At 46.2% G+C, this 13,859-nt stretch overlaps 1 protein-coding gene across 1 annotated transcript in view; it reads left to right on the plus strand.

Moving 5' to 3' along the window:
• The first annotated feature begins 6,304 nt into the window (after positions 1–6,304).
• WDR86 (WD repeat domain 86) overlaps positions 6,305–13,859 on the plus strand; it is a 72,411-nt gene continuing 64,856 nt past the window's right edge. Inside the window, exons 1-4 of the mRNA XM_083189066.1 lie at positions 6,305–6,679; positions 6,964–7,116; positions 7,838–7,913; positions 10,145–10,458. Of these exons, the coding sequence (XP_083045192.1) occupies positions 10,230–10,458 (229 nt within the window). The 5' untranslated portion in view covers positions 6,305–6,679; positions 6,964–7,116; positions 7,838–7,913; positions 10,145–10,229. The remainder of the gene's footprint in view (positions 6,680–6,963; positions 7,117–7,837; positions 7,914–10,144; positions 10,459–13,859) is intronic.

The raw sequence follows: 13,859 nt of genomic DNA on the forward strand, positions 1-13,859 counted from the left end.
ATGTATTTACAGCTATTCTCCAATCTGCGATATGTACGCAAGACTTACGCAGCCTTGCCCAGTGCAGGATTTAAAACTGGTGGGGCGTCGGCTATCTAAACGCAGGGATCTGCCAATTAGTAGTGAAGCCAGTAGGTTTGAATAACCCCACATTATTTTATCTTACTTAGCATTCCACCGGTGTATTCTTAAATAACAATGTTCTACTTTTGGAAAATTCATCTATCTTCAGTCCGTTTTACATACAGTAGCACCAAATGTTGCATTTAAAGTCAATCTAAATTCACCATCTCAAACAATCAAGACAATCCGACGAGCGGTTCATGGTGCGGTGGGTAAAAGGCTAACATTCTGAACTCTATGTATCCACTAGCACAGTATATTTAAGCTTTTACTTGTAACATTTGCAAATTTAGAAAAGAAACATCTGAAGTTTATTGCCGATTGTGCTTTCCTGTAATAATATTGTCCATGTCCAGCTGGTGATTGCGCTGTATATGTGACGTGACTAAATCACTTTAATGCAGGAGGCTTCTGGTAAATATATACAGAACTGCTGGTTACTTTCATTACAGTAGGTTTTTCATTAGCATCTGGTATTAATCTAGTTATGCAATATGTATGTGATCTTCACTATGTGGGGACTAGTTAAAGTGCAGTCCATTAAAATGCTTTTTTAGTCTATTTTGTTTTAGACGTGCTTATATGTGACTCACTGTGATCAAATTCACGGATTGGAAGAACTTTATGGGTTTGTGGCCATAAAAATTAGTATTTGTTTTAGGACTTGTCCTTAGCCATCATACTGTCATAATAGCAGTAAAGAAAAACTGACAGCTGTTCACTTGCACCGCAATATTGCCGGTTTCTTAAACACAATGCGGGGCGGGGGGGGGGGGGGTCGGGGATGTTAACCCACGCGGGGGGGCGGCGGCGTTGGGCTCCAGTGCAATGAATATTTAATGAGCTTATTGGCTGGGTCCTAAATACCGTTTCAGACCTGATTTTGATACCAAAATACCGGGTCTGAAATGGGTAGGCCCCTCCATTTTAACCGTTTTACAAAAACGGCTTTTGTAAAACGGTTAAGTGGTCCTGCACCTTTCAGACCGCACATATTACCGTTCTAAAACGGTAAAAAATCGGCAAAATACCGGTTTTTAAGTGCGGTCTGAAAGGGGCATGACAGTGGCAGAGCCTGGCTGTATTCAGACCACTGCAGGTCCCGGCTATTTGAAATAATACCCCTTTCACATCAGAAAATGCATTCCCAGGTTGGCCCCTTTTACACCAGCCTAGTCCCTGCATTTGTGTGAGAGGGAGAGAAAACCACCCCTCCCCCCTTTAACCAGTTATCTAATTTAACCGGTTATATCTTTGGAACCAACTGACCCATTTACATGAGACAAGTATCATATTGAAGAACTTTTGAGTGGGCTTTGAATGATTTTGGTCCAGTGAAACTGGAACATTTGGTTCCAGAGTAATCTGCCCTCAAATAACATGAACAGCCATGAAATTACATTTCAAAAATAAAAAATATCTGTATATCCGCAATATCTCTGGAACCGATTGACCGATATGGACCAGTCTGACATCATATTGAAGGCACAGCGATTTGGAATGAGATCAACCACAAGCTTCTGTGATGCTAGGGGGGGAACTGGCAGCCGTCGGAACCAGGTGGGGGTCGGAATTAACGGGTCCCATATTATCCTATGGGGAAAAATGTTACAGCTTTGCTAGGCGATATCTCAGGTTCCCAGGGGGCTAGAGACACGGGGCTGGGCTCGTTGGAAAGCCCTGGCCCTCAGCTAAAAAAAATTGACAGGGAGGGCACGGGCCCAGGTGCCCCCCCCCCTGAATCCGCCAATGGGCCGAGGTGTGGTGTGATAGGGGTATTAGAGGCATTCGGGTCTCTGGAACTGCTCCTGCATATACAATCAGAGTACAGTAATGTCAGTGTAAGAACTTGTGAGTGGAGCGGCCATGTGCAAAAATAGAATATGGGTCCCTCTCCACCATCCCAACTAGGGTTGCCAATCCCGGAGCATTTTTTCAATCCCGGAATTCGGGATTGAAAAATGCCCGATCCCGGGATTGGCTTACCTAATTAAAAAACCTGCCCCGGCCGCCCCGCATATTTACTTACATGTGAGGTGTGGTGTGGCCGGGAGGGTGGTCGGTGAAGCTGGGAGGGTGGGCGGCTGATTGATGCCGGGAGGCGGGCGGGTGAGCAGCCGGGAGGTGGGCAGGTAAACAGTCAGCAGCAGGAGCCATGTAGGCAGCATCCAGGAGCCGGAGCCGGGCAGGCAGGATCCAGGAGCTGGTGCCGGTCAGGCGCGCGGGCGATGATGTCATGCTGGACGCATCTGTGCAGCTGCTTGGCCTGAGCAGCGTGACCTCTGGCCTCGTCACGCTGCGCAGAGCCACACTGCCGGGTAAGGGAGAAGCTGGGCATGCGCATGCGCAGTCTAATCCTGAAAATCCTGGGATTGGAATCTCCAATCCCGGGATTGAAATCCCGGCGTTTTAGGGGCAAAATCCCGGGGTCCCGCCAATCCCAGGATTGGCCACACTAAGCCCAACCCAAGTTGACAATATACCATACAGCAGTAGGTGAGAGGGAGAGGCAGGGGGTGACAGAGTACAGCAGTGGGAGGGAGAGGTTGACATAAAGAGGCAGAGGAGGACAGGAAGCAGTGATAAAGGAACCAATCAGCACTGAAGTAACATCTATAATTTGCATACTATAAAATTATACAGTGCAGCTGATAGGTTGCCAATGGCAACTTCTCCACTGGCTCCCTTCTCCTCCCTTATCACCGCTTTATACATCTGTTGCAATGTATTTGAAGAATTTAAGCACAATGTCCTGCGTGGTGCAGATAACAGTATTATATTATTAACCTCAATAATATTAATTTCCACTAATTTCCAGTCTATTCTGAACACCTCACAGCTACCAATATTGTTTTTAGGGAAAAATTTTGCACTGAGGTAACTGGATGACTAAACTAAATGACACAAGTGGGTGGCACAAACCTGTGGCACATCTAGGAGTGGCACTGCAGTGGCAGACAAGATGGCGGTTTTAAAAACTAGGCCCCAAAGAGTACATAATGCAAATAAAAAAAGTGCAATATGGAATTGTCCTTGGGCCCTGCGATGTCTATGCCTGACCTTACCAATACTGTTTAGGAAGAGGAGGCTCATTCCACTATTTGCGTGCCCTCCGCAAGTGTTGGCAGTAGCAGCACCAGTCAACGTGCTGACATTGGGCGAGATGCACCAAACTAAAAATGCCGTAAAAAAATAGTTTTCTGGGTTTTTACTGCAATTTCATATGCACCAAAGACCCGCCGCCTTTTGCTTCTCTGCGGGGGGTTTATGCCAGTTCTAGATGGTGTAACCCCATGGAAGCCTATGGGCTTCCCTGCGCGTCCTCCACCACTCCGCGACGTACCCCTCTCACCTGTGTCCAGGCAGCCTCCTGCTGTGCTGCCCGGACCAGTGATCTCCTCCTCCCTGCACCGCTTCCGGGTGCAAGGAGGAGGAAGCGGAGCCCTCACAGCTGGGTGAGGGTTCCCAGAGGGAGGGGGGACCCACTGCACATCGCTGGCCATCTCCTTTGCGTTAATAATCGCATATGTTACTGCATATGCGATTATTAACAATGCGGATGCCGACAATGTGCAGCCTGGGTTATTAGAGAATCCCGCCCATTGAGATTGAGGATGTCACTGTAGAAGTACACCAGGATGAGAAGGACATTGATGATGGGGATGTGGTTTGTTTAATTAAGACAACAGTGGAGACAGTTGTTGCCGATGGGATGAAAAAAACCCTTGTCATGCCTGGGCAAAAGACCCAAAAATACACCTCTAAGGTCTAGATTTATTTATTTTGTACCCAAATCCATACAACTGTCCAGCCATATGTACCCTTTGTAAAGCCATAGTTAGCAGGGGTAAGGAGATCATCCACCTAGAAACATCCTCCCGTATAGTCTGAATAGCACTAAATTAAGGATGACTGAGAGGGGCAGACTGCAGGTGTTGAACTTCAGCTTCCACCTCCATGTTTTCACCTGAGGTTCTGGAAAGTTGGTATTGGCGTGTGGTTGGTGATGAGAGCAGTAAGCTGAAGTTTCCATAGGGTGCTGAGAAATCTTGCACCGTCCCTGCCTGTGTCACCTCCTGCATCTCTCCTGCCCCATCACTCCAGACTCCTGTGTTGCCTTCAGCCTTCTGCTCTCTGTCACCTCCAGAGTCTCTCCAGCCTCCTGCCCTGTCCTATGAACTGTCACGATGCCGAGCACCGTGGTGGTCTTGCTTGGTGGCACAGTTTCAGGATAATGGCAGTTAATGGTGACGAGTGATACATTGCACCAGTTGCCACATTCTGGGTGAGATGCAATACAGGAAAATGCAGCAGACAAAATGTGTTTGGGGGTTTATCGCATTTCCCGATGCACTAAACGCCACACGCCAAGGTTTTGGTGCAGAGGGTAATGCCAGGGAGCACCAGAAAAAGCACTGGGAGTGTCAGGAAAAATGCAGGTGTGCAAAAGCCTGTTATGGGAGAGTGTGTGATTTCAGTAGCAGGCCGGATATGTCTGTATTCATCACAGCCGCCAAGTAAGTCCCTGAGCGGCTGCGATCAAGTCCCTGAGCGGCTTGCCGGGCCCGTTAAAAAAGGAGCGTGGATACATCCCTGTAAAAACAACTAAAATAAAAATTAAGAATGGGGTGCGGGTTGTGTACGGGCGGACGACCAGGGAGAGGACAGGTTGCTGCTGCATCTCTCCCCCACTCAGCGCACGGCATTGGGTTGAGAAGAAATACCTCCCAACATGACCCATGCCAGGAGGGACAAAATGCTCTGCTTCTGGACTTTCCTCTTAATGTATGATTGCCATCACCTGTTTTTGAACAGGTTAACTATTAAGAAAGGTGTTTCACCACAGGTGATGGCAATCCTAAATTAAGAGGAAAGTCCAGAAGCAGAGCATTGTGTCCCTCCTGGAGAGGGTCATGTTGGGAGGAATGGAAAGAGGCTGAGCAGCAGGGGTATGGGTAAAAACCGGACCAGGAAAAAAAACCCGGACCGCCGGACCAGACATCAAACTCTGCATTTTGGAGCTTGTAGCGTCCGGTCCGGGGAATGTCCTGTCTGGGGGTTCTGCCTGTGACACCTGTCACCAGGTAGAGGAGGAGGGGTAGAATAAAGTCTCCCTGTATGGTCCGGGCATGTAGCAAAAACCGGACGGTCCGGACCACAGGGGGAGGCTGTAATCTCCCCTTCCCCATGTCTCTGATGATAGCTATCACAGGGACCCCCCCGGACAAGACACCCCCCGAACAGGACACCCCCCCGGACCGGACCCTATAAGCTCCGGACTGCAGATTTTGATGTCCTGTCCGGCGGTCCGGAGTCTAGTCCGGCAGAGGCGTACCTAGATAATCGTGGGCCCCATAGCAAAAGTTTGTAAGGGCCCCCTATTTAGCAACTGATTGTGATAAATGTATGCAAAACATATACTTAGACAGCAAAGATGGGCCCCTCTCAGCTCTGGGCCCCATAGCAGCTGCACCCCTTGGACCTATGGTAGTTACGCCCTTGAAGTCCGGTCCGGTTGCCCGGCTCCTGCAACAGGGAGGGGGGAGCGGGACCTGGGCCACTCCAGCAGACCTGGGGGGACCCTCCGGCAGACCTGGATAAAAAGTACCAGCCCCCTCTCCACAGCATTGGCTGTTGGTAAAAATCATTTGATGGTGAGCCTGTTCCGATGGGTTTTTGGGGCGAACAGATGTGCAGCTGTACACATGCAAGGTGGGTTTTCACTGGAGCGGGTGGAGGGTAACCTTATATCTGACGACATGCAAATTCATGGCTGTGCGATCTGATCTGTATTACAGCTAAAAGACACACAGAGTTGGGTCCATTGCCAGCAATAATGACCATTCTGCTCTATAGATGGCGAAAGTGGCATGGGGGGCAAACTGCAGTAAACTTAGTTGAATACTGAAAGTTTTGTTGATAAATGGCAGAATATTAATAATGCTGTGAATTTATTCAGCTAATGTCAGTAACTTGTCAGGTATATATTACACAATGCAATGCTATGATATATTAACAAGTACAATATATACATGTGCCTGGCTCCTGGCTGCCCGGCCAGTGACAGCGCTATGGGGGGTGGGTGGTGGTATCACCGGGGGAGGGGGCCCTTGTTACTGGGGGCTGCAATAGTCCGTCCCATCCCCCTAATAACATCCAGACCAGCCCACCCTGGCCGCGTCCTCACAGCACTGAGCACACACCTCCGTCCCTGTCCATGCTCCTGCCCGTCCCGGGTACAGTCCCTGCAGTGCCCCGGCCGGGAGAGCAGCACTATCGGGAGATTCTATAACACACGTCCCAAGTGGCAGCTGCAGTGCTGCACCCAGCCCCCGGCTTCCCCCCTGGTGCTGTACCTGTGTGACATAAATGACCCGGCAGCTGGTATGTGACCAGCGTCCTCCTCACTGCCACCACCATAGCGCATCCTGCCGGGAGCGCAGCGGTAACGAGAGAAGTGACGGTAATTAGCGATGTCCCATTAGCAGCTGCTGGGGGGCTGCACCCTGTCCCTGGGCTGCTGGCTTCCCACCCTTCATGTCCTTCCTTATACATGGTGAGATACAGCCTCTTATGTTATTTATGGTGCATGTTATATCTGTGGTTGATGCTATATGTTTATGCTGTATGTTCTTTATGTTACATTTGTTGTTTGTCTATAATATTATGATTGTTATATTATAAGTTTATTATATTATGTTTATAATTTGTATTTATGGTATCAATTATTTGCGCTATACGTGTCTTATGCATGAAATGACGCCGGCACTCCGATAATAAATATTACATAATTAAAATGATTTTAAACATTAAATGAAATGATTTGTATTTCTATTTCAGGTTCATTAATGTAGTGAGAGACATGTTTTATGATGTGAAGCCACAAGCACTGTCAAATTGAACATCATTTTTTAAAATTGGTTTTGGACCACCAATCCGAGGCACCCCTGCAAGTAATACCGTGGCACGCAGTTTGGGAACCACTGCTATACTGTATGTCATTTATTCTATAGATGTTCTAGTATGCCATGTGAGACGGGCAGCTGTGTGTTTGTAGCCATAGGAGATATTGGAGATATCATGTACCGTATAGAATAATAATAGAGATGGATAGTGGACACACACATATTGGGGTTGCTCCTGCACCCACAGAGCTGGCTGTTATGGACAGAGCTGCACCGTAAGCTTCTTCCCACATAGTTTTACGAAGGAGTTGCTAATAATGCATATCAGCGATGTAGGGCACCACATGGCACTGGTCTCACCCTTCCATTGATCCCTTGTCATTTGCCAATTCTATGAGTTACAACAAGGTTAAAGTGATGCCACTTATGTAATTATGTTTTGCCTGGCATCAGTCATGCCCTCCACTTGTACCAGCCATTGAGGCTACTGGCATGTAAGTGAGTAGAGTAGGTTTATACACACTGAATCATTGCTGTGGGAAGCATACGTCCAATCACAGAATTGCTATTACCATGCATTTCACAGGGAAGCTGCATTGTATGTGTCTGGGAAAGTTGAGCAGGGAGAAGACTGGCTGAGTTTCTGGACTGTGCTGACACTGCAGTTTTACCCCTCCCAGCCCCCTGCATAGATAGTATTGTTCTGTTCTGCAGTGTGTTACACTCTCATTCTGTGGCGGGCCGGGATAAGCAGCCAGATAAACTAGATGCTGTATGTTTCCTAATTATTTCTGTTCTTCTTTATACAGTACCAGTAGAACCTGCTGCTCAGTTTGGAGCACAACGTACCATAAAACAAGACTTGTGATTACCATTCAGACAGAGGTAAGCAAATAATGCATGAGGTTTAATGCTGCATACAGTATTGTATATTGCCCTTCCAGATTGTGATAGGTAAAATGTTCCGTGAGGCTGTGTGATGCAGTCACAATGCAATGCTGGTTTCTGGGAGAGCTGTTTGAAAGATAAGCTTACCACACTAGCCCTTTAAACCTGGACACTTATGAAGTATACAGGTTCTGTGGCTGGCTGACTTCAAGCCTGCATTTTCCCTGGTTTTATTCCGCTAGAGAACCTCTTTAATCAATGTGTGTCCTGGTTTAAAGGGACAGTATGGTAAGCCTCTTTAAAGATAGTTGGGGGAAATTGAGAAAGTGAGAAATTTGGTAAGAAATCTTCAGTTATTTTAAAGTGGCAATCATTCACACTGCAACACCAGTTTGATTTTGCAGTGTAAATGATTGCCGCTTTAAAAAAAAAACCTTGAGATTTTTCACCAAATCTCTCGCTTTCTGAATATCTCATCCTATTAAATTTCACCCAGAGGGTTTGGTGATCAGTTGGAAAAACCCTAGGGTTTTGGACAAGGTGGTTCAGGAATGTTATCACCTTCATTAAAGAGGCAAATTTTCAAGCAACTCAATGAGGGTAAGGAAAAGTCTTAATGTACGAGGGAGAGAATCCCAAATAGTGGCCTTATATGATCATGAAGGCTTGTCCAAGACAACTCCAGTGGGAGCAATTTTGGTTAACACCAGCCCTATCACATTTTATCATATTTAAAAAAACAATGTTATCCTTAATGTTTGTTGTCATATCAGGTAATGACTTTAAAATCTAGCTATCCTAAAAATAATCATAAGTAATTCAATTGATAAGGTATAATATAAAATATACACTTGGTACATATTGTCATTTTAGAGGGGAATTCAATTGGTAGTGGTGGCTGTCAGTTTCCAGTGTTTGGTGTATTCCTTCGCATCTTGTGGCCACAAACATCACAGATTGTCTTCTGCAGCCCATACTGGTGTGCAGGAAAATCTGTGATATTGCGCGTTCGCACACATTGCCTGGAATTGATATTTTGGAATAACATTTATGCCCCTAATATTCATATGTTCTCTATTGCCGAAAATGTCTCAGCCCTGGACTTCTGATAAACCTGGCAGGACAATATCAAAATTCTTGATATTAGTGTCTGAAGGAAAGAACGTGTTTTGTACTTGTGCAATTGGATGTTTTACCACTTCTTACAGTGGTGCCATTAAAATAAAATACTGTGTAATCTATAATAAAGTCCTTGAGAGGGCACATGGATTGTGAGTATCGTAACTAGAGAATATCTTTAAAGGGATTTTCGTAAATGACTGAGCAATCAGTGTTTTGTTATGTTTATGATAATCGATATAGTGTTTAGATTTTTTTCGGGCTGGGAGCTGACCACCAGGCAGGGCACTTTTTCTGTCGGGAGGGCACATTTTATTTGAGAAATTTACATTGCAAACAAAACAAAAAAACATATATAAAAAATTGCACACTGCACTAGGATTACGCCAATTAAACATTGTCATACTCTGCTAAGCCCATTACATATTCTGTCGTAATGAAATTACACATTATGGCACACTGTAATGCCTCTTACACATTATACCACACACCATAATGCCCATTACACATGATGACATACACCGTAATACTCATTACACATGATCGCACACACTGAAAGTTCTCAGTGGCATGTCAGCACAGTGGGGGGCAGTATAAGGGCGCACAGTGCCACACATAAAAAGGGCAGGGTGCATTTTGAGGTTTTAAAAACAGGCAAATAAGCTTTGAGGGAGCACTGCGATATGAGTGAGCCACAAGGTAAATGATAGATTTTGTGGGTTAGTAAATGTAGACCAGGTACCTTGTTGTATGAATTGACCATCAGAAGGAAAAGCATTATGGTATTGATGGTACAGTAGAAGCTCTGTTTAAGATTAAAAAAAGGTGCAGACCTGATAGTTAAGCTGCGTACACACTATGCGGCACAGGTGATATCGTAAACAATGAAGTCACTGATGAAATTGTCAGATTTGCTTGTTCTAGCAGCAGGGGGGGGGGCATGTAAGACCTACAGGAGTGTGCATCGTTAACAATATAGTATGTACGATAATATCATTAACAATATCGTTATTGTGCATATTGGTAACGAAGATCGAATAGTGTGTACCCTGCTTAACTCTTCCTGATTCTGTTTGAAATAATGTCCTATTTTCTTTATATTGTAACAGCATTAGGTGTCTTTGGAAATTACTCACAATGTAGAATATCCAGGACTCTACATTCCTATCTTCCTGCACCTGTGTGCTGAACCCCATGAGTCCACCCCTGTCTGCCACTGCCCATGCTGGGCTGCAGAGAATGGGGAGCAGTAGCTCCACTTGTGGCACAACCAACTGTCTGATCAAAGTCTGCAGAGATCACAAGGGAGGAATCAATTGGCTCAGTTTGAGCCCAGATGGGCGCCACCTCCTGACGGCCAGTGAGGACTGCACTGCTCGCTTGTGGAGAACATCAGATAACCAGTGCTGCAGGTTGCTGCAAGGTAAGGGGGCATTACCTTTCTGATTATTCATACATGACTATTCTGTGAGCTGACGTACTCTCTGTTTTCACCCTAATTGATGATGAAGTCACTGGTCCGGGTAACACAGCAGGAGGCTGCCCGGACACAGATGAGGGGGAGGCGTCGTGGGGGGTGCGCGGGGCAGCGGGGGACTAGCGCGATATGGCCACTTTTATGCGGTTCCAACAGACCGCATAATAAGTGGCACATCACATGTCATATACCTGAGATTGCAATGTGCCTCGCATCGCAGTCGCAGATCTGACTGGCTGCCATGAATTTCGTTAGCAGCCCATATCCCCTGCTAGGATCGCGTGAGATACATTGTATGCAAAAGGACCACATCCAATGTTGGGGGGTATTGCATGCGAAGTACCGCATGTGATACCTTGCACTAGTGGATGGGAGGTCAAGGTATAACCATCTCTAGTCTAGGGAAAAATGTGCACAGACTTTCACTATCTCATCTTGAAATACTGACACTAATAGTTTCCTGGACGTCACATTATCTATGGCTATACCACAATCGTGTACATACATGGTAATCATCATCATCATCAATTGCTGCCAGCTTGTGTACTCTACTAGCAGGATATATCTTTAATTTCTGGGGGTACAGTGTGTATCGCAATTGTATGATTTGTTTCCTTTCAAATCAAGGGGGTAACCTCGGCATATCTAAATGTATTTTGGGGTAAAAGGTAAAAAAGTTCCCTGACCCCTGCTTTAAAGCGTAAGTCAACATTATCGCTGTCAAGATGCATAATGTCCAAATAAGCAAATAATGTTGAACATGTCAATATTATAACCCTATCAGAATGTCAGATGTCAACTTTGAGGCCCTGTCAACATTCAGAACATACTTGTGTCACCATTCTGAATGTTCAACTTGTATACCACACCCCAACGTTATTGATGTATGTCCTGGTAACATGTTGGTGGTCCAAGTCGTATCGGGCTAATGTAGGTGAAAGCCACAATCCTCTAAAATAACCAGTTTGAGACAATTGTAATCCTGTGTGGGTGTCTGGCAGACCAACCTTGGTTTCATAATATAACAAACTTTTTGCACCTCCGAAATCCACATTTAATCACAACTTTGCTATTTTTACAGATACATAAAATATATATAGGGCCCCGTGAGTGTCCCTATTCTGACATTGATAAAGTTGGGAGGTATGGAAATGGTATCCCAAATCTTGGGGCCAGATGCACTAAGCTTCAAAAGTGATAAAATGAAGAGTGATAAACAGACAGGCAAACAGCTCCTATCTGCCATGTCGCAGACTGTGTTTGAAAAATGTGAGGCAGGAGCTGATTGGCTGGTTGTTTATCACTCTCCAGTTTATCACTTTAAAAAGCTTAGTGCATCTGGCCCACATGCTGTTAGCAGTTAACTTAAGTGCAGTGTAGAGGAGTCCAAGCCCCCCAATTTCTACAGCTTGTTGTGCACTTTTGTGCTGCATATGTGCCCCCCTCCCCCCCTCCTGAGAGAGGGATGGGGCAGGGGAACATGACCCCCACTCCCACTTTAATCACACAGAAAGTAGCTGTATTTGTAGCCAGATTTACGTCCTCAGGCTAAAGCGATTTTCTATGAATATCTATGTCGACCAAACCCCATGTCGACCTTCATTCATGTCAACCTTCAGTGGTTGACCCAATGCATGCCGACCTTCCCCTTGTCGACCTAGTGACCGTATCCCAGGTGGAGGAGGCGGGCCAAAATTATATTTTTTGCACCTTGCCCACAACCACAAATTCCGCCACTGCCGGCAAGTCAGGTCCATTGGAACCTTGGTTTAGAGCAGGGCTGGGCGACACCGGCCCTCCAGATGTTGATGAACTACACATCCCAGGATGCTTTGCATTAGTTTTGCTATGTGGCCATGCAGAAACTGATGCAAGGCATGCTGGGATGTGTAGTTCATCAACATCTGGAGGGCCGGTGTCGCCCAGCCCTGGTTTAGAGTGAATGGATCCATCAGAACAGGCTGGCAACCAGCATACACAAAGCTCAGAATCGGGGCTGTAGGTGCACAGCCAGGATCAGGGGTGTAACTAGTCATCTGTGGGAGCTACAGCAACATGTAGTAACTCTGTAATCTGTAATGTCTTCTGACCAGACTTTTGTTGCCTAAACCTTACACTTTCGCTATATTCTATCCATTAACTGTAATCAAAATAGTCATACTTATGTTGTGCCGTGCTCCCAGGCTTAATGTAGCCCCCCTCCCCTCCCCTGCAAAAACAGGACACCTGAAGTAGGTTTCCCCTTGGCATACCTGTGTATGAGGACCTGGAGTGAGCTTGCAATGTTTGTAGTGCTGTGAACTTTAAACACAAATGATATTGTTCCAGCAGTTATCCTACAGCTAAAGCATCTTTACAAATACTTTCCCTTTCTTTTGGACAAGTAATAGGAAACCATTCAATTACGCATAGACACATTATGTGGAAGTGGACCATTAACCCCTTCCCGACATTTGACGTACATTTACGTCATGGTCGGGAAGCACTTCCCGACACATGGCGTAAATGTACGTCATGGATTTAAACTGTCACCGCGTCTATAGACGCGGTGACAGTTTCAACATGTCTGCTGTCCCTGACAGCAGACATGTCCGTGCATGCCCCGGGGGGGCTGCGATGCCGCCCCCCCGTCGGCGATCGCTGTGATTGGCTGTTCAGTGTGAACAGCCATTCACAGCGTTTTCCTGTGTCACCGGCGAATAACGTTCGCCGGTGACACGGGATCAGAGGTGATTGGTGCTGTAAAGTACAGCACCAATCACCGCGGGGTGTAAGGGTGACACTGGTGTCACCCCACCTCACCCCGCCCGCCCCCAAAGGCCGTGATTGGTCCGTCGGTCCGACGGACCAATCACAGCCAAGGAGGGGGATTTAAACTAACGGTGACTGCACTGCAGACGCCATTCCGGTCTGGAAAGCGTGCAGTGCGGTCACCGTACCCCCCTGCCGCCATACTGACCAGAATACTTGCTGCAATACTTACCTGATCGCTGCTGATTGCTTCCTGGATCCTGTTCAATAATTGTGCCTTCCTGTGAAATTGTGCTGCTGCAGTGTACTAGCTAGATAGATAGAGAGATAGAGAGATAGATAGAGAGAGATAGAGAGAGATAGAGAGAGAGAGATAGAGAGAGATAGAGAGAGATAGAGAGAGAGATAGTGTCAGAGAGTGCTATATTTTGTGCTGCTGCAGTGTGATATAGTTATAGATAGAGAGAGAGAGAGAGAGATAGAGAGAGAGGCCTACTGACAGAGTGCTATATTTTGTGCTGCTGCAGTGTGATAGTTATAGAGAGATAGAGAGAGATAGAGAGAGATAGAGAGAGATAGAGAGAGAGATAGTGTCA

Source organism: Crinia signifera, chromosome 5 (genome assembly GCF_055691185.1).
Source record: "Crinia signifera chromosome 5, ASM5569118v1, whole genome shotgun sequence".
Classification (NCBI taxonomy): Eukaryota; Metazoa; Chordata; class Amphibia; order Anura; family Myobatrachidae; genus Crinia; species Crinia signifera.